This window comes from Pelodiscus sinensis, chromosome 13, assembly GCF_049634645.1.
Source record: "Pelodiscus sinensis isolate JC-2024 chromosome 13, ASM4963464v1, whole genome shotgun sequence".
In the NCBI taxonomy this organism is placed as follows: Eukaryota; Metazoa; Chordata; order Testudines; family Trionychidae; genus Pelodiscus; species Pelodiscus sinensis.
The window spans coordinates 494,768-519,710 of record NC_134723.1 but is presented as its reverse complement, the minus strand read 5'-3'; the positions used below and the strand labels follow the sequence as shown (position 1 = coordinate 519,710).

General features: G+C 53.6%; 1 protein-coding gene and 1 long non-coding RNA gene across 2 annotated transcripts; both read left to right on the top strand.

The window, feature by feature from the left end:
* Positions 1-6,514: 6,514 nt before the first annotated feature.
* On the top strand, positions 6,515-9,883 carry LOC102453452 (brain-specific homeobox/POU domain protein 3). Its single transcript, XM_075941229.1, has 2 exons — positions 6,515-6,718; positions 7,335-9,883. Exons 1-2 carry the CDS (start codon positions 6,599-6,601, stop codon positions 8,238-8,240), a joined length of 1,026 nt encoding a protein of 341 aa, XP_075797344.1. The 5' UTR covers positions 6,515-6,598; the 3' UTR covers positions 8,241-9,883.
* Positions 9,884-13,951: 4,068 nt separating this feature from the next.
* LOC142831270 (uncharacterized) lies at positions 13,952-23,616 on the top strand. The gene is made up of 3 exons (XR_012906976.1): positions 13,952-14,075; positions 17,429-17,564; positions 23,179-23,616. It is a non-coding gene; the product is annotated as an uncharacterized LOC142831270 (long non-coding RNA).
* Positions 23,617-24,943: the final 1,327 nt, after the last annotated feature.

The following is a 24,943-nucleotide window of genomic DNA, read 5'->3' as shown; positions in this document are numbered from 1 at the left end:
TTGCCAGCCCCTCCTTTCCTGCACTCAGGGCTGGCTGTTTAAGCCACCCATCTGCTCCCTGTATTGCATGCACTGCCACGGACCTGCTAGTCCCTGCAATGAGTCATGGAAACAAAAAATGTGACGCGCAGGCATCCTGTGGACACACCCACCACAGCCCCTATGCGAGGAGCTGAGAGAAGGACCCTATCGACCCATTCTGCCAGCTCTATGCCAGTTCAGGAAGCCATTTCTCCCTCTTTGTCCCACTGGAGGGATAGACAAGCAGGCCCTAGACTTCCTGGAACTGTCGGAGGTGACTCAGTCCTTCAGAGCACATAAAATGACTCTTCACCTGAGGACTTCCACGGACATTGGAAAGCAGTGGCCATGTCTGCCCCAGGCTGGGGCCATGTGGCAAGGTGCTATTGGTGGCTGGCAAGTGAGTTTTGAATCCAGAGACAATCACAGAGTCCTTTCAAGCCAAGGGGCCGGGGGTCTGCACACTCTCTTCTACGCTCAGCAGAAGCAACCAAGCCTTGTTATGTAGCAACCTCTACTAGAAGGTTGTGGCCAGCTGAAGTACCAAGCCCTGTGGCAAGTCAGAGCTAAACTCTATGGACTGAGGATTTGCTGTGGCTGCTCACACAGGGGCTCAGAGACTGGTCATACACTGTCTACACTGCGTTTTTTTTGCAGAAGAGGATATGCAAATGGTGCGCTCATTTGCATAGCTTCTGATTCATTTTGCAGAAGAGGTTTTGCGGCTAAAAAGCCCCATTTAGATGGGGCCGTTTGTCGGAAAAAAAACCCCTTTTTCACAAGATTCCTTATTCCTAAAAAATCGAGGTTTACAGGATCTTGCAAAAAAGGGTTTTTTTCTGACAAATGGCCCCCAACTACACAGGGCTTTTTAGCCGCAAAACCTCTTCCTCAAAACGAATCGGAAGAAGATATGCAAATGAGTTAATCATTTGCATATCCTCTTCTGCAGAAACCCCTGGGCTGTGTCTACACTGGGCCACTTATTCCGGAAAAGCAGCTGCTTTTCCGGAAAAGCATCCTGCCAATGTAGACGCTCTTTTTCCGGAAATACTTATAACGGAAAACTGTTCCGTTTTAAGCATTTCCGGAAAAAGGTGCCAGTGTAGACACAGCCATAGTGTAAACATAGGTGTTGAGCTGGAGGCAGAGCAAGCCAGCAGGAGGAGCTGTGAGTGCCACTCTGAGAAGGAGCCCAAGAGGGACGCTGTTCTGGGGGGCACAGAGCTTTCTGGACAGGAGGACTTGGAGATTTCTGAGCAAGGAAAGTACCTGCTGCTGGTTGTTTCTGTGGTGCTCAGGGAGCTAGGACTCTGGGTACATCTAGACTACAGGCTTCTGTCGACAAAGCATGTCTAGACGACATCCAGTTCTGTCGACAAAGCAAGCCGCTTTGTCGACACGACAGGGTAGATGCAAAGGACGGTGTAGAGGCAATAACACCTTCTGTCGACAGAACTCTGTTGGCAAAAGGCGTTGTTCCTCGCAGAATGAGGTTTACCACCGTCGACAAAACTGCCAAGTCCTGTTGGCAGCAGTGTAGACGCAGGTATCGTTTTGTCGACAAAACCCTGTAATCTAGACACACCCTCTGAGTGCTTTGTTGTAAGCAAACAACATTGGACCACAGACAGCCCTGGGCCCTAGGACCCAGCTCTCCTCACAGTGGCCAAAGGGCAGCATGAAGATGTCCCCGGCACAAAGGAGCACGCCCAAGCTTTGGGATAGTTCGCGTTCAGAGCCAGGCCTGACCCAGCGCGTGAGCCAGATCCCTGGGAATGGTCTCCCCATCAGCCCAGGTGCCAGGGTCAGCTAGAGCAGGGCTGGTATTGGAGCACTGCAGGGCTCCCCTCTGCAGGGGTCCCAGAGGCCTTCTGGTGCCCGGGGAGCCTGGCATGGGAGAGGTCAGTGTAGGGTTTGTGTTCAGCCCGGGCCAGCTCAGGGGATGGTTTAATGTGAGGTTCATCAAGACTGAGCAGATCCAGGGCCTGGGCTCGGGCCTGTCTCCACATCCACCCTTCCTGGCCTGGCTAGAATTGCTGGGATGCAGAGAACAAGGAGAGAGGCGGGTGGAGAACTGGGGCATCCGTGGGGCTCCTCACAAGGAGCCTCTTGCGGCCAGCAGAGAGTTAACGACATTCCAGGCGATGAGCTGAGAAGATGCCTGACCACAGCCGAGCAGAGCACCAGGCAGGGACGTTCTGCGGGTCTCTAGTGTCCGGGGAGCACAAAGGAAGGTGCCTTGCCTGCCAGCCAGTGCGGCAGTGTCTCTGCAAGCAGCGCTGGTAACTCCAGACTGACTCGTGCCTGGGGAAGCCCGAGGGGAAAAGAGCAGCAGGAGGCGCTCCATTCCCAAGGCTCTGTGCTCTGCAGGCGGTTAGTGCGAAGTGGCTGGGGACAGCAGGGTCTCAAATGTTCTCGGCATAGAGAAGGCTCAGGAAAAGCGGTCGGGTTCCACCACCTGTTTTGCAGTGGGGACGCTCTAGGCCTGGGTCTAGTTGGGAGTTTCGTTTAGTGGGGAACCTAAGCTCTGTCTGGAGAGCCAGGCCAGGCAGGACATTCAGAGGAGGAGCAGGAATCCTTCCCAAGGCTGCGGAATGGGCCTGCTCCTTATGTGCTGCTCCCATTGTGGGAGGACGGTCTGACCTCTAAAGAAGCAGCTTTTATTACCCCAGCACCACCGGACCTTTGCCCGCCGACTGCCATTTGCTGCCACTGGTGCCGCTATGCCCTAGGCGTTATTATTACACTGGCGCCCCCATAGCCTATCTAGTATTATTTAACTGGTGCCCCACCGCTTGATGGCAGCTGAGGGGGAGGGACGATTTTTGTATTATCTTCAGCAACCCACTCATGAAACATTTGTAATGCACACTTTAAACCAGTGGTGTCCAACGCGCTAGCCATTCGCCACACGTGGCTATTTGGCTAGTTGAGTGTTGCTAGTTCGCTATAGCAGTAGCCACCACTGGGTCTTAATGTTCACCCTCGGTATGTCTAGACTACATGCCTCTGCCAACACAGGCATGTAAATTAGACTACCTGACACTTCACAAGGCATAAGGGAGCAGTCGACAAAGGCTTCCCTTGTCAACCGATCCGCGTCTTGACTGAGCAAGCGCCTTTGTGTCCACCTTCCTGTCATGCTGTGCCGACGATCAGCTGAACCGGCCCAGTGCGGTGGCCATTTTTATTTTAATGAAGCCGGGGATATTTAAATCCCCGCTTCATTGACTATGTCAGGTAGCCTATTTTACATGCCTCTGTCGGCAGAGGCATGTAGTCTAGACATACCCCCTCTTCCTACCCTGTTCCAGAGAGTATCTAGCTAACTTACAAGCGACAAAGCCTGCCAGAGCTACTAGCAGAACTTTGAAGAGCCATTCAAGTAGCAAGCCACTATAGTGGCTACTGCTCCAGAGCTGGCTGGACGCCACAGTTTTAAACTAAGGCCCTGTTGACTAACACAACAGTAGATTCAGAAAATGACCATATGGACCTGGGGTTGGCGTATGCCTGGGAAATGGCTTCATTACTACCTGAATGGCTCTTCAAAGTTCTGCTAGTAGCTCTGGCAGGCTTTGTCGCTTGTAAGTTAACTAGATGTTCTCTGGGGAAAGCAGAGTCACAGAACAGGGTAGGCAGCGGGTGAACATTAAGCCCCTAGGATCTACGCATTCTGCATATGGGTAAGAATGGCCCAGGTGCTACATAGGTGCGGATCATTGATTCACTGCATGCTTCTTTGGCCAACCACGATCCCGTGGCCTGAGAATGGATCACAAGGCTAGAACCTCAAAGTTTGGCTCCAGCCCTGGAACTGAGATCAGGACTTGCAGGTGTTCAGAGCCTGATTTTGGAATCACCTCAGCCAGTTAGACTGTGTTTTGATTTTTCTTTTGACCCTTCCTCCCTGGATGCTGCCTTCCCCTCTGTCTTTCTCTCTCCCATTTTGAAAGCTTCCAGTTTCCCAGCTTTAACGCTTTGTGTGCAGTCAGACCTGGCCCCTTCTTGTCGCCCTAAGATCTCAGGCCCCAAGCTGGGTCAGTCGTGAGAGGAGAGGCCTCCAAGGAACATGCTTTGCCGATCCAGTGCTAACAACTCTCCACAAGCAGGTGCTGCAGGGTCCTGCTGGGGCAGTTAGCTTTGACCCTCTGTCTCATAATGGCATTGTGGGCATGGGGTGGCCAGGACCCGCAGGTATTTGTGACATGCCGTGTGTTGTGTGCACAGTACTGCACAGTGCACCTGCACTGAGCAAGCGCCTTTGTGTCCACCTTCCTGTCATGCTGCACCATGGCAAGATGCACAGCTCACCCTTAGTGACAGCTCAGAGTAAAGGGCTGCATGCCGGTCTGGGAGCATCTAGTGGGCTGGGCTGGGTTTGGATTTGCACGTTCCCCCCGTTCAGAATGAGCTCAAGCGTTAATTAGCTCCATGCAGACTTTAGTTGAATGGATAAGTTACAGAGAGACAGTGGAGATGGGGATCATGGGGGCTGTTATTGAAACACAGACAATGACAAGCTAGCTAAATCCATAACCATGGGAAGTCATCTCATAGTGCACTAATTCTAGCAGAAAACAGAATACAAAGAAATAGCTCATACATGCGAGTGCCAAACATTTATTAGATTGAGTGAAAAAATCATTAATGCTTTTTTCAACAAAGAAATGGGTTTTTGATCAAAATGAAATTTTGTTGTAGAAAACTTTCGTTTTGTCTGGAATAGTCCAGATTTTTTTTATGGAAGGTGAAAAAGATTTTTGTTAAAATGTTGGTTTTCATGATTCAGAAATTAACTTTGTGAGCTTTTTACTGAAAATCATTTTTGAAAACTGACTTTCCTCTCAATTTTTGAAAACTTAAATAATTGTTGGGATTCTCATTGAAAGAATAAATAAAAAATAAACAAAGAATGATTCCACAGAAATGTTGGAAAAATATTTTAAACAATTTCCTCTGAAAAATAATATGGCTCTTCAAAAAATTGATATAATATAGTTAAATATGTTTGTGATTTTATGAGAGTCGTTGTTAGTTATTCTATGATGGCGACACTTTGACAACCCATTTTTAATACAGCCAATACCACAATAAAAGAAATCAAAATATGGTCAATAAATAAAATGCATTTCTTTTAGTCCTGTGTCTGTGTTGAAGAGCTGGCTTCAAATATCCAGAGACTATGAGAAAGTTTGCATCCAGATTCATATCAGAATATTGTGACTAGCCTCAACTCCAATTTGAAAGCTCTTAATAATTTAAAAAACACAAAAACAAAAACCAACAACATGACGGATGCCAAAGGTATCAAAACAAGTGTTTAAAGCAGGGTACAGCTCTAGCAGGTTATTCTAGAACAGGTAGGTTCTGCTTTAGAAAAAACAACACGGCAAGTCAACCCTGCAAACACTTTAAAGGTATCGGCTGGCTTGGTTGAGATCTCCAGTTGACGGTCTGGGAGCAGAATTAAGTCCGCGGGTTAGTGTGGTTCCGCAGGAGACATACGCAGCAGCAGAAGAGAAGATCTCACCACCCATGTATTGTAAGAAAGTAACATTCTAATGACATCGGAGTCAGGGAAGTAGGAGAGCGGATCTTTTGTTACAATGATACTTTCTACGAAATTAGCTCGGATTTGGTTAAGGAATAGTTTGGGTGCTAGTCCTGGGCTTCCTCCCAGTCGTTACTTCTATACATTTGCCGGGCTGTTTGGACACGGGGTTTTTCAAACTAAATAGGTGGTTTGTGGGCGCGATATGCTTTCCGTGTGGTCGGATTGGTCATATAAGTCACATGGCCCTGCACCCTGACTCGCTGACAAACTTTTTAGACAGTAGGAGGCGAAGGGGAAAGCGGTACGGAGTGGGGGGTAAAAGAGCCGAAGCGGCAGGAGGGAACAGTCACCCGAGGGAGCCCAGGGGCACAGCCAAGCGGGGCAGAAAGAATCGCAAACCAAGGACCAAGGCGCTTGGTTTCAGGCTCAGCTCTCCAGGGCGCAGCCCTTTGTGCGGGCGCGTCTGGATCCAGCCGTGCGGGGATCCGCGTCTCCGCTGACTTTGTGAGACCCACGCCCGGCCCCCGGGAGCCCGCAGTCCCCGTCCCCGCCGCCCCTGGGGACATGGGAGCGTGGCATGCGCCTGGCGCCGGAGGCAGGAGTCGCTGGTGGGAATCTCAGGCGGGCGGCCCCAGCCCGTGTCGCTCAGGTAGGAGCGGCCCCCAGCCCGGGCAGCCGGTCTCTGCGCGTTCAAGGGCCGCTTCCTCTCGGGAGACGCGCGGGCTGGGCTCCCAGGGGCTGCCCGCCCCGTCCGGGCCGGCCCCTCTGCGCGCTCCGCTGCGCGAGTCCTGCACGGCCCGGCTCGCCGGGCCAGGAGAGGAGGGGTGGGGGCGAGGGGCGGGGCGCGCCGCCGGCTCCGCCAATGGGCGGGCGGGGGCGCGGCCGCCGCGCTCTATAATGCCATTGATGGTGGGCGCCGCGCTCAGACAATAACAAGGGACCGAAGGAGCGAAGCGCGCGGCCCCACCTGCCCATGCAGTAGCCGCTCGGGGCCCCGGTCGCGCCCCCCTCGCCGCCATGATGTCCATGAACAGCAAGCAGGCGTTCGGCATGCACCCCATCCTGCACGAGCCCAAGTACGCGCACCTGCACACGAGCTCGGAGGCCCTCCGGAGAGCCTGCCTGCCCGCCCCCCAGGTAAGTGCCCGCCGGCCCCTTCCCGAGCGCCGAGCTCTGGGCTTTCTGGGGGGCGGGAGGGCTTGCGCAGAGGTGCGGGCCTCTCTGCTTGGTGCATAGGCCGGGGAAGAGGCTGGAGTCCGGCGCAGCGGCTGGTGCAGCTAGTGCTCGGAGCCGCGGTGCGACGGGGCGTCCGCAAATAGTTCTTGGTGTTGGGCGGGCAGCCCCCGTGGGGGAACCGCGCTAAGGAAACTGGCGATAAGTTGGTGAGGCAGTTTCGATTCTTGGAAGGAATTTCAGTGCGGGGCGGGGGGCTCAGGAAGTGGGGGGGTAGGAGTCTCGGGGGGGTGGGGGGAGTGCGGGGCAGGGGGCTCGGGGAGAGGGAGGCTCCGGGGGCAGTTGGCTAGGGGCGCCCAGGGTAAGAAACAAGGCGAATGGGTCGCAGCAGCTAGTTGGAGTCAGCACAGACATGGGCTCGCTCCACTTTCTGGGCAGTCTGGCCAGCTGGGATCCTGGCTTAGGGCATGTGGCTGGACCAAGCGTTCTCCTGATGGGATCTTGGGTCCCGCCGCGCGGGCCGGTGCCCCCGGAGCAGCGGCTGCTTGACACGAGTCTGGCCCTTTCGTCTGTTTCGCAGATCCAAGGAAACATCTTCGCGGGCTTTGACGAGACCCTGCTGAGAGGCGCCGAGGCGCTGGCAGCGGTGGACATTGTGTCCCAGAAAGCGCATCCCTTCAAGCCAGATGCCACCTACCACACCATGAGCAGCGTCTCCTGCACGCCCACCTCCTCCTCCGTGCACCTGCACCACCCGTCCGTGCTGAGCACGCACCACCCGCACCACCCGCACCACCAGCCCTCGCCGGGCTTGGAGGGAGAGCTCCTGGACCACCTCAACTCTGCCCTCCCGCTGGGGGGCGTGCCCGGGCCCGAAGTGGGCTCCACGCCCTCCCACCCGCACTCCCACATGCCAGCGCTGAACCACATGGCGCACCACCCTCAGTCCATGAACCTGCCCCACCCGCACGGCCTGGCCTCGCACGCCGTGCTCGCGGGCCCCGAGACAGAGACAGACCCCCGGGAGCTGGAGTCCTTTGCCGAGCGCTTCAAGCAGAGGAGGATCAAACTGGGGGTGACCCAGGCGGACGTGGGCTCCGCCTTGGCCAACCTGAAGATTCCGGGCGTCGGCTGCCTGAGCCAAAGCACCATCTGCAGGTTCGAGTCGCTCACCTTGTCCCACAACAACATGGTGGCCCTGAAGCCCATCCTGGAGGCCTGGCTGGAGGAGGCGGAGCGGGCGCAGAGAGAGAAGATGACCAAGCCCGAGATCTACAGCGGCGGCGACAAGAAGCGCAAACGCACCTCCATCGCCGCCCCCGAGAAGCGCTCGCTGGAAGCCTATTTCGCGGTGCAGCCCCGGCCCTCCTCGGAGAAAATCGCTGCAATCGCCGAGAAGCTGGACTTGAAGAAGAACGTGGTGCGCGTCTGGTTTTGCAACCAAAGACAGAAGCAGAAACGGATGAAATTTTCTGCAACCTACTGAGAGCGGGAGGGGGGGGCTAGGCTCTCCCGTGTCTCCCCCGAGTCAGCCGGGCACAGCTGCCGCGTCTCCCCAGCTCCGAGCCAGGCAGCTGCGTCCCGAAGGGAAACTTACCGCGACCCGGGGACCTCTCTCCTCGCCAGCCCCCGCTGCTGGGGCAAATCCAGGAACTGGGCAGGACGGAGCTGCCGGGAGAGACTCATTTAACCAAGCCCTCAGAAGCGAGGGGTCCTGCTGCGGGCCCAGGCCGGGCTGGAGGCTCCGGGCGCGGCCAGACGCGTCTCTCCCCCCGCCCCTCCGACGGCCAGGGAACGTCAGAGGGGAACGAACTGAACGAAACTGGAACAAACGTTTGTTCGTCTCCGTTCCAAACGCTCTTTTTGTATTTCCGGTTGTAAATAGCCCTGCGGAGCGCTCCCTGCGGGCAGCCCGGGTGCTGTGCCGCAGGGCGCCTCCTTGACCAAGCGTTCACCCGAAGGGCTCTGCCTCCGCGCGCACTTGCATGGTTTACTTGGCTTTCCCCGCTCATCTAGCTGCCAATCCAGCGCCTTTCGCAATAACTCTTCTGTTTCTACCTCATCAGCTCAACAGTAAAGGGTGAAAAAGAGAAAAGGAAAACAGCACATCGAGGGATTCGTGGTTGCTTTGGAAAACCGGGACCTTATTTCGCTTTCGTTTTACTTGAATTATTTAACGTCCATATAGTTTCACTATAAAAACGCTCTGACAATCAAATAATTAAATCTCATATTCATGACATTTTCCCTCGAAATGAGCCTAATAACGTGCAAGTAACTGGTCTACGTGCTTCTCACCCTCAAAACTCTTGGATTTGGCATCTGAGTTCTTTTTCCTGCACAATTCACTCGTTTCTGTGCGTTTGTTTCTCTCTCCTCGCCCCCAGGATGCATTGACCCAGGGGAAAGTTTTTATTTTTGAGAGGTCTAAATTATGTAACTTAAAGAAAACTCACTATGGTTATCAGAAGTTATTAGTAAATAACTTGTTACTTTGCAAATATTTAACTGCACTTTCGAAGGCAAGATTGTTTTGCTTTGCTATTTAATAGAGAGATTTGCCTTTGTTTCCTTTTTAATGATTATTTAATTTTGTTGTGTGTGTGCGCGGAATGAAATTTTGTGTCTGTGTATGCTACAGAATTTCAAATAAACCATGCACGTTTTCCCTCACTCAACCCCGGCCTTGTGCTGCTCAATGCAGGGGAGCTGTAGGGACCCACAGCCACGCAGAAAGCCCCCCCCCCTTTTTAGCAGCTCTCCTTCGTGTAGGGCGTAGACCCGCGTGGGGATGCGCTGTCTCTGGCTCCTACCCGCCAGCGTCCGGCCAAGCCAAGAGGGGTGGAGGAGAAATCCAACTACACGTGTTTTTAAGCTTGCCAGGACCGCAGCCTCTTCTGTAACCCAACCCTCCGCCACACACCTGCCTGGCCCCGAGAGCAGGCGAGGTGCCCGGACTGAGCTGTGCGCTGGGGCTGCCAGAAGGAATCCCCTTGCAAAACACCGAGCAAAGCAATTCGCGTGCAGTTCGCCCGCGGGGATTTAATTGTGTCGCGGCCACCTAAATCCTGCCTGCTGCCACGTCCGGGCTCTGAGCCGGGGATTCCTGCTGGTCGGGGGAAGGGGCGTTTCTCCATCTACGGAAACCTTCCACCTGCACCGTGGGGATGCGGGAGAGGAGGGGAGGGGGGCGGCGCCGGCGCGGGGATTCTAGCCGACTCCGGCGACTGCAAGATGTGACTCCGCAATCGGGGGGAGTCTCGTTGCGGGGGTGGCGGTGCCAACAGCGCGTTTTAACCTGCGAGTTTTACCGTGCGGGCTCTGCACGCCCCCCCCCCCCTTTGCTCTCTTGTGTTCAGCTGTCCCGCGTTCCCCGGCTGGTTCAGAAGCCAGCGCGGGCAGGGGCTGCATCGTGCCCAGCTGCCGCTAAGTAGCCGGAGGCCTCACGGGTCCCTGAGCTACAGCTAGTCCCCGGAACTTCTGGGCATCCGCAGAACTTTATGAAATGTCACTCTGCGTGTCCGCGCGCGTGTGTGTGGGGGGGGGGCGAGCCGAACTGACCTCAGCGCCTGTTTTTGTCACGCACCCTGACAGAGTGCGGAGTGTGTACACCCACCCTGACAGAGTGCGGAGTGTGTACACGCACCCTGACAGAGTGCGGAGTGTGTACACGCACCCTGCCTGACAGAGTGCGGAGTGTGTACACGCACCCTGACAGAGTGCGGAGTGTGTACACGCACCCTGACAGAGTGCGGAGTGTGTACACGCACCCTGACAGAGTGCGGAGTGTGTACACGCACCCTGACAAAGTGCGGAGTGTGTACACGCACCCTGACAGAGTGCGGAGTGTGTACACGCACCCTGACAGAGTGCGGGGTGTGTACACGCACCCTGACAGAGTGCGGGGTGTGTACACGCACCCTGCCTGACAAAGTGCGGAGTGTGTACACGCACCCTGACAGAGTGCGGAGTGTGTACACGCACCCTGACAGAGTGGGGAGTGTGTACACCCACCCTGACAGAGTGCGGAGTGTGTACACCCACCCTGACAGAGTGCGGAGTGTGTACACGCACCCTGCCTGACAGAGTGCGGAGTGTGTACACGCACCCTGCCTGACAGAGTGCGGAGTGTGTACACGCACCCTGACAGAGTGCGGAGTGTGTACACGCACCCTGACAGAGTGCGGAGTGTGTACACGCACCCTGCCTGACAGAGTGCGGAGTGTGTACACGCACCCTGCCTGACAGAGTGCGGAGTGTGTACACGCACCCTGACAGAGTGCGGAGTGTGTACACGCACCCTGACAGAGTGCGGAGTGTGTACACCCACCCTGACAGAGTGCGGAGTGTGTACACGCACCCTGCCTGACAGAGTGCGGAGTGTGTACACGCACCCTGACAGAGTGCGGAGTGTGTACACGCACCCTGACAGAGTGCGGAGTGTGTACACGCACCCTGCCTGACAGAGTGCGGAGTGTGTACACGCACCCTGCCTGACAAAGTGCGGAGTGTGTACACGCACCCTGACAGAGTGCGGAGTGTGTACACCCACCCTGCCTGAGAAAGTGCGGAGTGTGTACACGCACCCTGACAGAGTGCGGAGTGTGTACACGCACCCTGACAGAGTGCGGAGTGTGTACACCCACCCTGCCTGACAAAGTGCGGAGTGTGTTCACCCACCCTGCCTGAGAAAGTGCGGAGTGTGTACACGCACCCTGACAGAGTGCGGAGTGTGTACACGCACCCTGCCTGAGAAAGTGCGGCGTGTGTACACGCACCCTGCCTGACAGAGTGCGGAGTGTGTACACGCACCCTAACAGAGTGAGGAATGTATACTACACGCACCCTGACAAAGTGCGGAGTGTGTACTTACACGCACCCTGACAGAGTGAGGAATGTGTACACGCACCCTGCCTGACAAAGTGCGGAGTGTGTACACGCACCCTGACAGAGTGAGGAATGTATACTACACGCACCCTGACAAAGTGCGGAGTGTGTACACGCACCCTGACAGAGTGCGGGGTGTGTATGTACACGCTGACAAGCAGACGTGTGTGAATTTTTGTACTTTTCTCCCTAGGCTCCCACTTTTCCTCAGGAGTTGCCAGCTAGAATAAAACACGGGGAAGAGGGTAGAAATGGCCCGGAGAAAACGCGGAGCCGCACGGAAGGCGAATCCTGCAGAGACCAAACAAGCGTAGCCCTCTGTTGTCTGACTCCGCTTTTAGCAGATTTACACACAGCCCGAGACTGCACCTCCACCCGCGGGCGTGAGGGGCTCCGATGACCCCTGCCTTCAGCAAGGGCCGTGGACAATTTCCCAGCGCTGGGCGCAGAGAGAGAGTGTCTCTCGCGAAAGCGCATCCAAGTGCGGGGCTGCGGCGACCCGTTCGGATTTCCTCTTGCCGCAGCGTCTGTCTGTCTCCTCCGAGTCCGGCCCGCCGGGCGCGGGGCTGTCCAGCGCGTCCGCCGCAAGGAGGGGTCCCAGTGTCCCCTCTGTCCCATGCGGGAGGCTCGGGAGCCAGAGCGAGGGGCTCAGGCGGGGCGGCTCTGTCAGTCCGGCCGGGCTCCCTGGGTGTCTATTCCTGCGCAAGGCCTAGTCGGGCAGCACGTGCGCGTCTCATGCGGGCAGTGCTGGCCCGGGGCAGGAAGCGGGACACCCGAGTTCCCAGCCCGAACTGAGCCGCAACGTCTCGGCATGGCTCGGGGAGCGGCTGGGGCGCGGGCGCACCAACGCGCTGTCGCCTGATTGCTCAGAGCCGGGTCCCTTCGCACCGTGGGCCCTCCCCCCCGCAGTTGGGGGACTGCTCAGGGAGGCGTTTGCAGCCGCGTGAGGGACCCACCTCAGCTCGGGTCCTTCCCCTTTGTGCCGAGCCGGCCCAGGGCCTCTCCCCACGGATCGCGCAACAGCCTGGTGGGTCCCCGCCCTTTGGCTCGGGAGCTCGCCTCTTGCAGAGGGCGCTGGAAACCCCGCGCGGGACCCCTCTAAGGCCGGGGCACCAGGCGCTGCCCGCCCCGCACGGGCTGTTACTGTCACCTGGGGGTGGGGGGGAGTGCTCCCGGGATCGCTGGGTCCCCGCGTCTCTCCCTTGCTCCGCACCCTGCCGCGCTCGCGCTCCCCGGGGTCCCCGGGCACCACGAGCCGGCGGCGGGACACCAGTGTCCAAGTGGCCAGCAAAGGACAGAAGCGCAGGGAGTCCCTGCCCCACCGATCAGTCCGACCTCGCTCGGCGCGCGCGGGTTCGGGCCCCCAGACGGGCTGGGCTCTGCTTTCAGGCCTGCTTCTGCCCCCTGAACTTCGGCGGGACGTTGGGGGAAGGGCGAATCCCCCCCCCCCCCCCCCCCCAGGTCTGGCAGGGGAAGCAGCCGCCGAGTCTCGCAGGCTCGCTGAGCTCCGCTTGGCATCGCGCCTGGGGCCGCATTAACCCCTCCCGGGCACTGGGCGGAGGCGATAGGTAGTGAGGGAACCTCTCTCCAAGTCGCAGCGCCGGACCCTTTCAGCACCTCGGACAGAGGCGAGGCGCCGAGACCTCCCCTCCTCCCCCTCTCGGCCCGGGCCAGGAGCGGGATTTCCCGAGATCCTCCCTCAGCCCGGGACACAGGCTCTGACACGCTCAAGAGGCTGGGGGGAGTGAGGAAGCGGTGTCCCCTGCTGGTGCACGGAGCTGTCCGGCCGCCCCCCTCCCCGACACGGGCACGTTAGATTCCCCCCCCCCTTTGTTTTTAGCTTGATTCCTGTTTTCTCCATGAAGCGAAAAGCGCATTTTCATAAATAGACCTTGGCCAAGTGCTGGGCATGAAATTTTAATGACGTCTGGATGCTGAGTGCTGCCTGGGGGGCCTTTGAGAATCATCTCAGTGCAACATTAGCAGGGCCCTCTTCTCTCGCGGCCCCCCCCCTTCCTGGCTCTTTCCCTCTCAGACAGAGCACACTCCAGTCTGCTGCAGCCTTGTGCCTCAGACCCCCGCCCCAAGGAGCCCGAGTTCTACGTGGGAGGCCGTGGCATTTAACCCAGCTCAGAACTCCAGGATGCCGCCGCCCCAGCCACAGCGGGAGGAGGCAGAGCGAGCAAAGATCGCAGGTGCAGCTCACACCCCTAGTATGAAAAGTTTTAAACGCAGGCGATGCAATATTTATCACCTGAGATAATAAAAAGGCGAGTCCGTGGTTTCCAGTCACAAATTCAAACAGCTTAAGCAAATGCCTGGGCTGCAGAATCGATCCGAAGGGTTAGTTGGGGGAAGATCTCTCAATTTTTATTTTTCCAGGGGACTTAAAAATAATAACTATATCCATCAGAATTATGTTGACAGCTGCCAGGTAAGGGCGATTTTATACAGACCCGGGGGTCGTTGAGAAATCAGGAACCGTTGAACAAGGTTTAGATAAAAAGGGGGGTTCCCCCTCCGAGCTAAGCAACCACCTCTGAAACGAAATACAATTATGCATGTCTTGCTCTCTCGCGAGTAGAACGAAAAAGCGTGCATGTTTTACAGTGATTAAAGATAACATAATTAGGAATAGAATCAAAGTACATAAATTGACTGAGCGCTTGAGACTCCAGAATCAGAAAAAGGAGCAGCTATTAGGCTTAACAATTAAGAAAACTAGCCAATTAATCACATGTCTAATTTAGTATTGTCAGTACCAAGATCTTTTTTCATCCCCCGTTCTTGGTCTTTCTTGCATCGCAGGGAAATTAGCCTGGCCGTATTTATTTATGCACCTCTGCAAATGAAGCGACCTGTGAGTTTGTCTTGAGAAAGGGGCGGGGGGAGGGGAAGGAAGCTGGTGTTAAAACGACTTCGTCGGTGGGCTGGGTGGAATTGCTGAGCATTTGGGGGGAGGGGGAGTTTCCGACTGAAATTATTACTGTGATCCAATCGACCCGCGGGACTGCTTGCAAATGCCGTGGCTGGCAGAGCCGGCCCCAGCAAAGGAGAGTGACGGGATTGCTTTAAAGAGCCCGGGTACGTTTCTTTGCGTAGGCAGGTGCAAAAGATCGAGGGACTCGAGTGGAGTCCCTCCCGCCAGCGAACAGCCTGCTCGGCTTGAGGGCCGGGCTCGGAAGAGGAGCGGCGCGGGATGCCAAGCACACAAAGTTGCCCCTTGACTAGACACGGGAACTCTCCCTTCAAAGCCCGTCGGGCAGAGCCGGCTGCGGCAGGCTGGAGACGTGCGGCTCCGCGTCATGCGCGGGTGTTCCGGGGCGAGTGGTCCCGGTGCCACGAAGCCAGGAGAGGAATTCCCGAGTCACTGCCCGCAGCAACCATCCGTGAACGCTGGTCAGAGCTTTCCTGCGCCCAGCCCGTGCCAAGCCCGACACTGGCCCTCCCGCGAGCAGTTGTTTAACTATTTCTAGCCTGGAAATGGCCCGGGGACTCGCTGGACGGAGGAAGCGCGCTCGGCCATTCAGACCCGATTTGTAAAATCGCTAATCGCCAGGCGTAACACTGGGGTGCAACGACCTCCGCGTGCTGCTCTCGGTGGCGTTACCCCGACAACTCATTTCAGAGGGTCCCGAATTAACCACGTTCCGTTTCAAATCGCCCCGAAGCCGTCAAGGAGATCGGGAAATTCTCGCTTCGCGGATATTAGACGGGATTGGGCGGGGAGGGGCGGCGGAAAAAAGAACCGTGAAAAGTTGTATAGGGAGGGCGCTAAACAAAAAAGTCCCCAACAGCAGCGTGGCTCTGACTTTCATTTTCGAAGAGTAGAAAAGGAAGGGAGAGAACTAGCGATGTGAACCAGTCAACTAGCGGCCTCTTTTGGAGCACTCTGGACAGACAAAGATGCGGTATGAAGGCGCAGCACCGAGCCCCCGCGGTTCTCCTTCAAAACTACTTGCCTCTGCTACTGCTTATGCCTCGTTCTTTTTCATTTGGCATCTGCGTTTTTAAATGAACGCTAAACAACTAAACATCCTACCTCGCTGCAACTCTTGGCGTGGAAGTAGGGTTAAAATAGAATTTAGACCAGTCTTCCAGAAATCTCCTGTTGGAAACAGATGGGATGGCAAGATTTGGATTTGTCTCATTATATTTTACAATCTAATAATATATCACATCTCAGAGAAAGTCACACAAAGCCATGGCTGGTCCTTAATCTGGGGCTCTCCTCCCAAGTATGGCTTAGAGTCCATGGGGGGGGGGGGGGGATGGAGTGTTGAACAGAATATGCCTGTTAGGGACCTAAACAAATATTTAGCCCCTTAAATTCAAATTTAGTTACATGAACATTCCATGTACTTTGATTTTTAGTTTGTTAACATAGTTCCTATGAACATAAGAAGGAGCTTTATCAACCCAGCGAAATCTGAGTTACATGTTTTTCTTTTCTATTGAAAATGTCCTTTTTAATCCATTTTAACCCACTTCACACATAAATGTTATCAACAGAGAATCTGAGTCCAAATTATAAAGCAAAATTTATCCCCATTCCACCTTAAAAGTCAGTCTCCATTCTTTGCATGAAGACAGCATAGGCAGAAATCCAAAGCAATAACACAAATATTGCCATAGAAGGGCCACAAGGACTCGCTCTCTCTCTGCTCCTGGGGTGCAAAGGGAACCCCTGAGCCATAACCTCAGTGCTGAAATTGTATTAAATTAACAGACTATTGATTAGCAGGGTACCCAGCACTTGCAAGTTCTTTACTTGAGGTTTTGCTAGAGGAGCTGTTTCTTCTTTTATCAGGTTTGTGGCCTGGTAAGTAATTCCTTGTGTGAGGGAACCCGCTCTCCCCTCTCTACTGAAGGTGGCTGTGCTAGTGGCAGAGAGCAGAGACTTCTGGGAGAGCCAGGGAAATTTCTACCATCACTGGGGAGGGGGGTATAGAAGGAGAAGAGGGATCAGATGAAGTCTCTTGCATTTCATGAAGCTACCACCCCTCTCATGGTGCTGCTGAAGGATATCTGCCAAACGTGCCTTTTGCAGCCCCATGACACCACAGCTCTGGAGTATGTGCTGCTTTCTTCAGAGGCCTGGCCAATGGAGCAGGTGCTCCAGATCCAACGCATAAGGCCTGTAGGGGTTGCTGAATTTGGTCAGGTGTGGCCTAGCTGCTTTCAGAGCTGACATATCATTTTCAAAGGGGATTTAGGCACTTAGATGCCAACACCCTAGTGCATTCGCCTTTCCAAATCTGGCCTGGGGCCCACCACCTAGACGCAGCCAGATCAGCAGAACAGCAGCCTTTTGTTTGCCAGGCAGTGCTGCTCCCTCTTTGGCTGGGACTCTGAGGACGCATTTTTGTCCCAGTGGACGTGGCACTGAAATGGGCCTTCCGCGAGTCTCCCTCTCTGCAGCACATGCACTTCTCATGCGCTTATCTCTGGCTGTGGGCCAGGTCCTGCGCCTGGTGCCCAAGGGCTATTTCCGTCTGATTGGTGAAATGCTCCAGATTTACACTGATGCCACTGAGTGCAGCCCCTGGGCTGGAGGAGGAAAATAATGGTGCAAGCCCCTAGTTCATGCTGGTACCCTGGTGCAGGGTGGAAAGAAAAAAAAATTGTCCAGTGTTCTTTTAAGAGATTCCTCCCTTTGAAAGGCATCCTGGGGAAGGTGTCCCTGCTGACGGGCTGTATTCTATTATTCTATGTGTTTTAGTTTAGTGTGGTGAAGATGTATTTTTAAACAGGTATGTGCTTGAAGTAGGCTCTGTTCCACTACAGGGGGAAAAAAGCAGCAAAGCAGTAATTACAAGCTTTGGAGGGGCGGTAGCCTGCGAGAGGACAGCAGGGTTTAAAAAGGAAACCCACGGAGGAAGACTATAAATGAGCAGCCTGCGGACGGCTGGATATTGAGCAGGTAAGGGCTGGGGATACAGCCAAGGGTCCTCACCGACATGCATCCCTCACTCCATTTAGTTTTTCTTGGACTGATGCTAAGCCTCTGACATTGGCTAACTCCACAGTGGAGGCTGGACAGCGCAGGGAGTGCAGGACTGGGCTCTCTCTTCTGTGTTTCTCTTTCCCGTGTGTTTGTCTCCGGGCACAGAGTGCGGGTGAGACAGAGCTCTCCTTCTCACCCACTCTCTCGGCAGAGCTGACACAGAGCAGGGAATTGTGGACTGATAGCTCTTGGCTCAGGGTTCACTGCAGACACCTCCTTCCCCAGTGGCACTGAGTCTCAGAGCCAGGGCTCACCTAGGCTGGTACTGGGCTAAAAAGAGACGCATAGGTGTTTCCACAGGGGCTGGAGGCCTGAGTCTCAGAGGCTAGGACACAGCCCTAAAAGCAGCATCTCCGCTGCTATTTTGAGTCTCACAGCATGAATCAGTCAGTTGATCCAGGCTCTGGAACTCACTGCTGTGGGGTTTTTTGCAGTGCAGACAAACCCTCCTGGTGACAAATGCAGGTCGTGGGTATTTGGGCAGAGGTAATTCTGCTACAGGATAGATGATGTCTTGCAGGGAAGTTGTCAGCAGTGTCAAACCTGGGAAGAAAGTTTAGGCAGATGGTCAGGTTTCTGTTGTCTAGTACCAAGCACACTGTAGTGGGATTTAGGAGATATGGGTGCCATTCCCTGCTCTACTGGCAAATTTGGCCAAGTCACTGCCTGCCATGCCTCAGTTTCCCCTTTTTTAAAATCAGGATAATGCTACTGCTTTCCTTTGTAAAGGGCTTTGAGATCTACTGATGGAAAGAGTCAGTGATTGGTATGTTTGTGGTTGTAAAACCACACCCCAGGAAGGGGATATATTTGGATTAAATACCTTGGGTTAAATTCTGCTCCTATTTACACCTACATAAATCCGGAGCAAGGCCACTGATGTTAATAGCTACGCCCACATTCCAGCCAGAAGAACAGCAATCAGACACTTGTATTCTGTGCTGATGAGGTTCAGAATAAGATGAGATCTGCAGCTGTTTACAAGACTTTGCTGGCTCACAGTTTAGAAATGTCTGCTTGGCTTATATTTCTAGTGGCTCAGTTCTGCTAATTTTACTCACGTGACCATCACTGAGCTCACTGGCTTTTTGACAGTGCTCAGCACTGGCCTGCTTCTGGTCTCGCTGGGGTCAATGGGAGTCTGACCTTGGTGGGAGCAGGGATGGAACACTTAAGCCCAGGTAACAAAAACACTTCGATGCCTGGCTGATGTTGAAGTCAATAGGCACTTAGGGTCTGTCTACACTACAAAGTTAGTTCGAACTAACTTTCCTAGGCGCTACACTAGCGCTCCGCTAGTTCGAACTTAATTGGAACTAATGGAGCGCTTAGTTCGAACTAGGTAAACCTCATTCCACGAGGACTAAGCCTAGTTTGACTTTACTAGTTCGAATTAAGGGCTGTGTAGACCCTTAATTCGAACTAGTGGGAGGCTAGCCCTCCACAGGTTTCCCTGGTGGCCACTCTGGCCAACACCAGAGAAACTCGTCTGCCCCCCTCCCGGCCTCGGCCCCCTTAAAGGGCCACGGACTGGCTACGGTGCCCGTGCCAGGTGCAAGCCTGCCAGCACCCAGCCAGCAGACCCTGCACCTGGCACGGATCGAGCCACCCACCCAATGCCCCCCAGCCCTTCCCCTCTTCCCGGGACCAGGCTGGCGGCCCCTCATCCACAACCTCCGCACTAGGCACAGGAAAGTGGCTGTCTAGGGCAGGAGAGCTGCCAGCCTGGCCACCCAGGAGCAGGTGTGCATGAAAATCAAGGGGGTCCACTGAGACCCCCGACCCTGAGCCCTGAGCTTACAATGGCCGTCCTGGGTCAGACCAAAGGTCCATCTAGCCCAGTAGCCTGTCTGCCAACAGCGGCCAACCCTAGCGACTCTGGAGGGGATGGACCGAAGACAGTGACCAAGCCATTTGTCTCATGCCATCCCTCTCCAGCCTTCCACAAACTCTGGGCAGGGACATCACTCCTACCCCCTGGCTAATAGCACTCCATGGACCCAACCTCCATGACTTGATCTCACTTCCCTTTAAACTCTGTTCCAGTTCTAGCCTTCACAGCCTCCTGCAGCAAGGAGTTCCACAGGTTGACTCTTTGCTTTGTGAAGAACAACTTTCTGTTACTAGTTTGAAGCCTGCTACCCATTCCTTTCCCTTGGTGTCCTCTAGTCCTTCTTTATGGGAACTAATGAAGAACTTTTCTGTATGCACCCTCTCCACCCAACTCCTGCTTTTAGAGACCTCTATCCTGTCCCCCCTCCGTCTCCTCTTTTCTAAGCTGAGAAGTCCCAGTCTCTTTAGCCTCTCTTCATATGGGACCTGTTCCCAACCCCTGATCATTTTAGTTGCCCTCCCCTCTCCCAGCCTCTCTCTTCCCCTCTCCCACCTCCTCCCAGTCTCCCCCAGTTTTGTTCAATAAAGACAGATTCCATTTTTGAACACAATTGTCCTTTATTTTGTACATCAAGAAAAGGCGCTAGGGAAGGGTAAGTGGAAGGAGGTGAGGGAGGAATGGGGTACATGCCCCCGATGGGGAGGACTGGGCTGGCTCTGCGGGCTTCTGGGGGTGGAAGCTCTCCTGCAGCCCCCCAATTGCCCCCTCTCCCCAGATGGCAGCCTGCGGCAAGTGCAGCCGGGCTGATGGCCGAGTGGTGTGATGTGCCCAGTGTGGGTACTCCGGGCAATCCAAGCCAGGACTGGTTTTCAAGCGGGGCACCCCTGAGAACTGTCTGTCCGGGGTGGGGGTCGGGACCCTTTAAGCACAGCCCTCGGCTAGCCTGAGACAGCATCTCCACGTTCTAAGTCCTCCTCTGATGCCCTGCCGGCACTTCTTCCGGCCATCCTTAAGCCCGGTTCAGGGTCCACGTAATGTGGACATGCTAGCTCGAATTAGCAAAACGCTAATTCGAACTAGTTTTTAGTTCTAGACGCGTTAGTTCGAATTAGCTTAGTTCAAATTAACTAATTCGAACTAAGTTAGTTCGAATTAGCGCTGTAGTGTAGACGTACCCCCAGTGACTAAATCCCATTGTGACTCCGGGCCTGAGTGCTTTGGACAACCCCATGGGGGTATGAAAGGCAGCAGGAGAGGGCTCTGGGGCACAGATCCTCTAAGCTAGTGGGGCTCGTCTACACTGGCCCCTTTTCCGGAAGGGGCATGCTAATTTTTCAGATCGTAATAGGGAAGTTCGCGGGGGATTTAAATATCCCCCGCGGCATTTAAATAAAAATGTCCGCCGCTTTTTTCCGGCTTTTAGAAAAGCCGGAAAAGAGCATCTACACTGGCCCCGATCCTCCGGAAAAAAGCCCTTTTCGGGGGAACTCTTATTCCTACTTCAAAGGGCTTTTTTCCAGAGGATCAGGGCCAGTGTAGACGCTCTTTTCCGGCTTTTCTAAAAGCCGGAAAAAAGCGGCGGACATTTTTATTTAAATGCCGCGGGGGATATTTAAATCCCCCGTGGATTTCCCTATTACGATCTGAAAAATTAGCATGCCCCTTCCGGAAAAGGGGCCAGTATAGACGTAGCCGTGAGGTACTTAACACCCATTGATCATGGTGGAGTTTAAGTGTCATAATGCCTTTGAGTAGCTGTGCTCGGTCCTTACATGGTCCTTTGCCTGTATGAGGACTGAGGCCTTGACTCCACTAACCCTTTCTGGCAGGGCTAGGTCTCATGCTGGTGCACAGATCCACTGCAGGCCCTAGGCATAACATCCTGGAAGGATTGTAGCATTCAGCCCTGAGGACGGAGTTTGGTCTCTGCTCCGGAGGGAGCTGGGCAGTGAAGAGATCCTGGACACCTGCAAATAAAGTGTGCAGATCAGAGCTAAATCCAAAGATCAGAGAGCACCTCTTCAGCCAGGAAGTCCAGGAAAAGGAGCATTTCCAGAGCAATCAGCACATGGTGCCTCACAGTGAGCTTTATTTGTATCAGGCAATGCGTTCTGTACTTTCACCAAATCAGGCAGGAATACAAACGATCCCTTCGGCGTTATGTGACCTAGGAAGGGAGTTCATTTTACAGCAGTGGTTTCCAGTTATGTACGCAGCAGCTGGGTACCAAACGAGTCAGCAGAAACTCTGCCTCATTCATCATTCAGGCCAGTGCTCGCCAATCCTTCTACAGATTCTTGTTTGCTAAATACTGAAGCAAGGGAGTGTGCATTGGACATGATGCTCTCCAAGCTCTGCTGACCCTCTACAACGCCCTAGGACACAGGTGTACCCCTGGCACAGTGCACCATGTCTCTGTCCTGCTTGTGAACCAACGTGGCACTGGGGGTCCACTGCCAAGGTGGCACACAGTCATGCAAACAACCCTCGCTTTGCTGGGACTCAAACTGCAGCAGTTCCCAGAGCCCACAGCTAACCTCAGGGCCCCACTATGCCAAGCCAAGGGTGTCCTACTCATTCTGCAGAGTGCCAGACCCCACTTTAAGTATGCTCTGGGGGCTGGAGTGCACCCCGAGAACTGGTCTCTCTTCAGGACAGAGGAGGGTGCCCCTCACGTCAATGGAAAATTTGCTCAAAGAGCCAGGGGAGAGAATGGCCTTTGGGGAGTCACTAAGCTTCCTACTCTTATTCATTGACTCTTTCAGTATCAGCACAAACATCTCTCCCTGTTTTTCACCACTCTTTGTCTTCCCCATGCTCCCTTTCCTCTGTCTCTTCCTCTTCCCTTACTTTACCTGTGTCTTCAATTCTTCCGTCTGCATTTCTTTCCCTACAGAACTCCATGGGTTTCATTGCTATCCCTCCTCCAGCCTATCCCCTGAAAAAATCAGTAGTGAAACAGTTAATGTTGATGCACAAGTGTCATTACTGGGGTTTTAAGTTTATCCCCCAATAAGATTAATGGGAGGTGGGGGAATCACGACTCTGCATCATTGCTTCAGGCTTTCAGAAGGCCTAGGCAGACCTCACCATAGCAGCACCCTTGGGATCATATTTAGGAAATTTACTTTACAGTCCCCAGAACTAGTGACTTTCTAGAAAGAAAGAAAGAAAGAAAGAAAGGTTAGTTTGACATCCTAGTGCTGGGTGTTATACATCAGAAGAGACAGTTCCAGCACTGAAAAGTTAACCATTTAAATAACCAACAGAGGCTAAAGGGAAGACCTGTGGCACGGGAAGTCTCTCTCTCTCTATGGAGGAGCAGGTCTGCCTGAATCTGATGCCTGATCATTAAAGACCACAGGTGATCTGAGTCATCATCTCCAGACAAGTGCAGAAGCAAGTGAGCTAAAATGGAAAATGGCATTCCCCCTTTCATGCACTAAGCTATTGGCAATTGCTTCTCTGCTCTATTAAACAATTGCTCTGTTCCACCCTAGAGGCAGCTGCAATTCAAAGCTGAGTCCTTACATATTGTCAGAGTTTATAACATTTGTAAAATGCACTGGGATCTTCCAAGATAATAGCTGCTAAATAACTATAAAGTGGCTATTGTGTGATTTACACGCTGACAGTAAGATGGTGTTGATGTACTGGGCTGAGCTTTTAATGTTTGTGTTTTCCCCAATGTCACAGCAGTTTAGAGACAGAGGTTTTCAATTTCCTGCCATGGCAGAAATGCCTGAGTCTGTAGGGGGATTTGGACTTTGGTGCCGACAAAGCTGTCTGGGGAAATGGTGCCACTCATCAGATTCTTCTGCATGATGTGAACCAGCTCCCAAAATATTTCATTTACATGAAGAAGGCTGAACAAACCAGAGGCTCCCTACCCTCTGAAATGCTGTTTGAGCTGCTGGAGAATGGCTGAGAATTCACCAGAGCCTGGATCCCCATTCATTTCCTCTCCTCTGCTGTTTGACTTGGCTCCAAATCATCATGGCTGCTCATCTGATGACTGCGATTAGTGACTGTGTTGGTGTCTGCATACATTTATTCAAGGTTAATCTAGTATATGAATTTCTCTGCTTGAATCCTGACTGCATAATGGCCCGACTTGCATTAATTAAAAATTGAGAGAAGTAACTTTTTGGGAAATTGTCCATTTATGTTTATCACATCTTAATGATCTCCCTCCCACCACATCAGCACTGTAACATACACCATTGCCCTTCACCTGTTTGTGGAGAACTTGGTTAGGAAGTTTCACACTTATGCTGTTGAAAGGGAGGGATCTGTGATAATTAGTGAGGGCACTAATTACCCTTTACCCATGTATAGTGCTTTTCATCAGTAGCTCTCATGAGCGATGTGCAGTACAATGAATAGAAGGCAGAAGGAAACATCCCTTTCATTCCCCTACAAGTGACTTGATTTCATTTGCTTTTGTCTGAAATGCATTTTGCTCATTGGCATTGGCATCTACTGTCACCAGGAACTAGGATTCTGTGAGCTGCTCGGTATCTCATGGAATGGGCTGCACACCCTGAATGTGGATTGCTGCCCTGGATTGGAAAGTGCCTGAGGAGCCTGTTCTGTTCTGATTGTAACAAGCGGGTGTTTTGTGTGGGCTTTAATCCAGCATGACTGGGAACTCTAAATGGGGTGTTATATTGTAATGTATTCCTGCTTATTTTATGGTGCAAGCAGAAAGCTAGGACACTAGGACTAGCGCTGACAGCCTGATCTGCCAGCCTTTACCCAGGAAAGATTCCTATTGAATTTAATGGAAGTTTTTCCCATGTAAGAATTCAAGGTCAGGCCTTTAAAGGTGAAGCTCCAAGAGTTAGGGTGAAATGCTGCCCTTGCTGAAATCAATGGCATCACTTCCATCCACTTCATTGAGGTCAGGATTTCATCCCACGTGCTTTTCATAGAATCATAGAGCTGGACGAGACATCAGGAGTCACCAAGTCCAGCCCCCTGCCCTAGGCAGGACCAATCCCAACTAAATCAACCCGGCCAGGGCTTTGTCAAGCCGAGACTTAAACACCTCTGGGGATGGAGATTCCACCCCCTCCCTAGGGAACCCAGCCCAGTGCTTCCCCACCCTCCTAGGGAAATAGTTTTTCCTAATATCCAACCTGGACCTCTCCCACCACAACTGGAGCCCATCGCTCCTTGTTCTGCATCTGTCACTACTGAGAACAGCCTCTCTCCAGCCTCTTTGGAACCTCCCTTCAGGAAGTTGAAGGTTACTATCAAAGGTTACTCTGGGGCAGACCCATCTTTTTGCTCTGTTTTTGTATCACACCCAGCACATTGGGGTCCTGACCCAGGCCTGAGGCTCTGATGTGCTCGAGTAATACTTGTGGATAGTACAAATAATGTCGCCTGGATTGAAACAGAACTGCTCAGCTATGTCTCATGGGCCTTATGCTGTGAGCACCTCCTGGCATCTCCT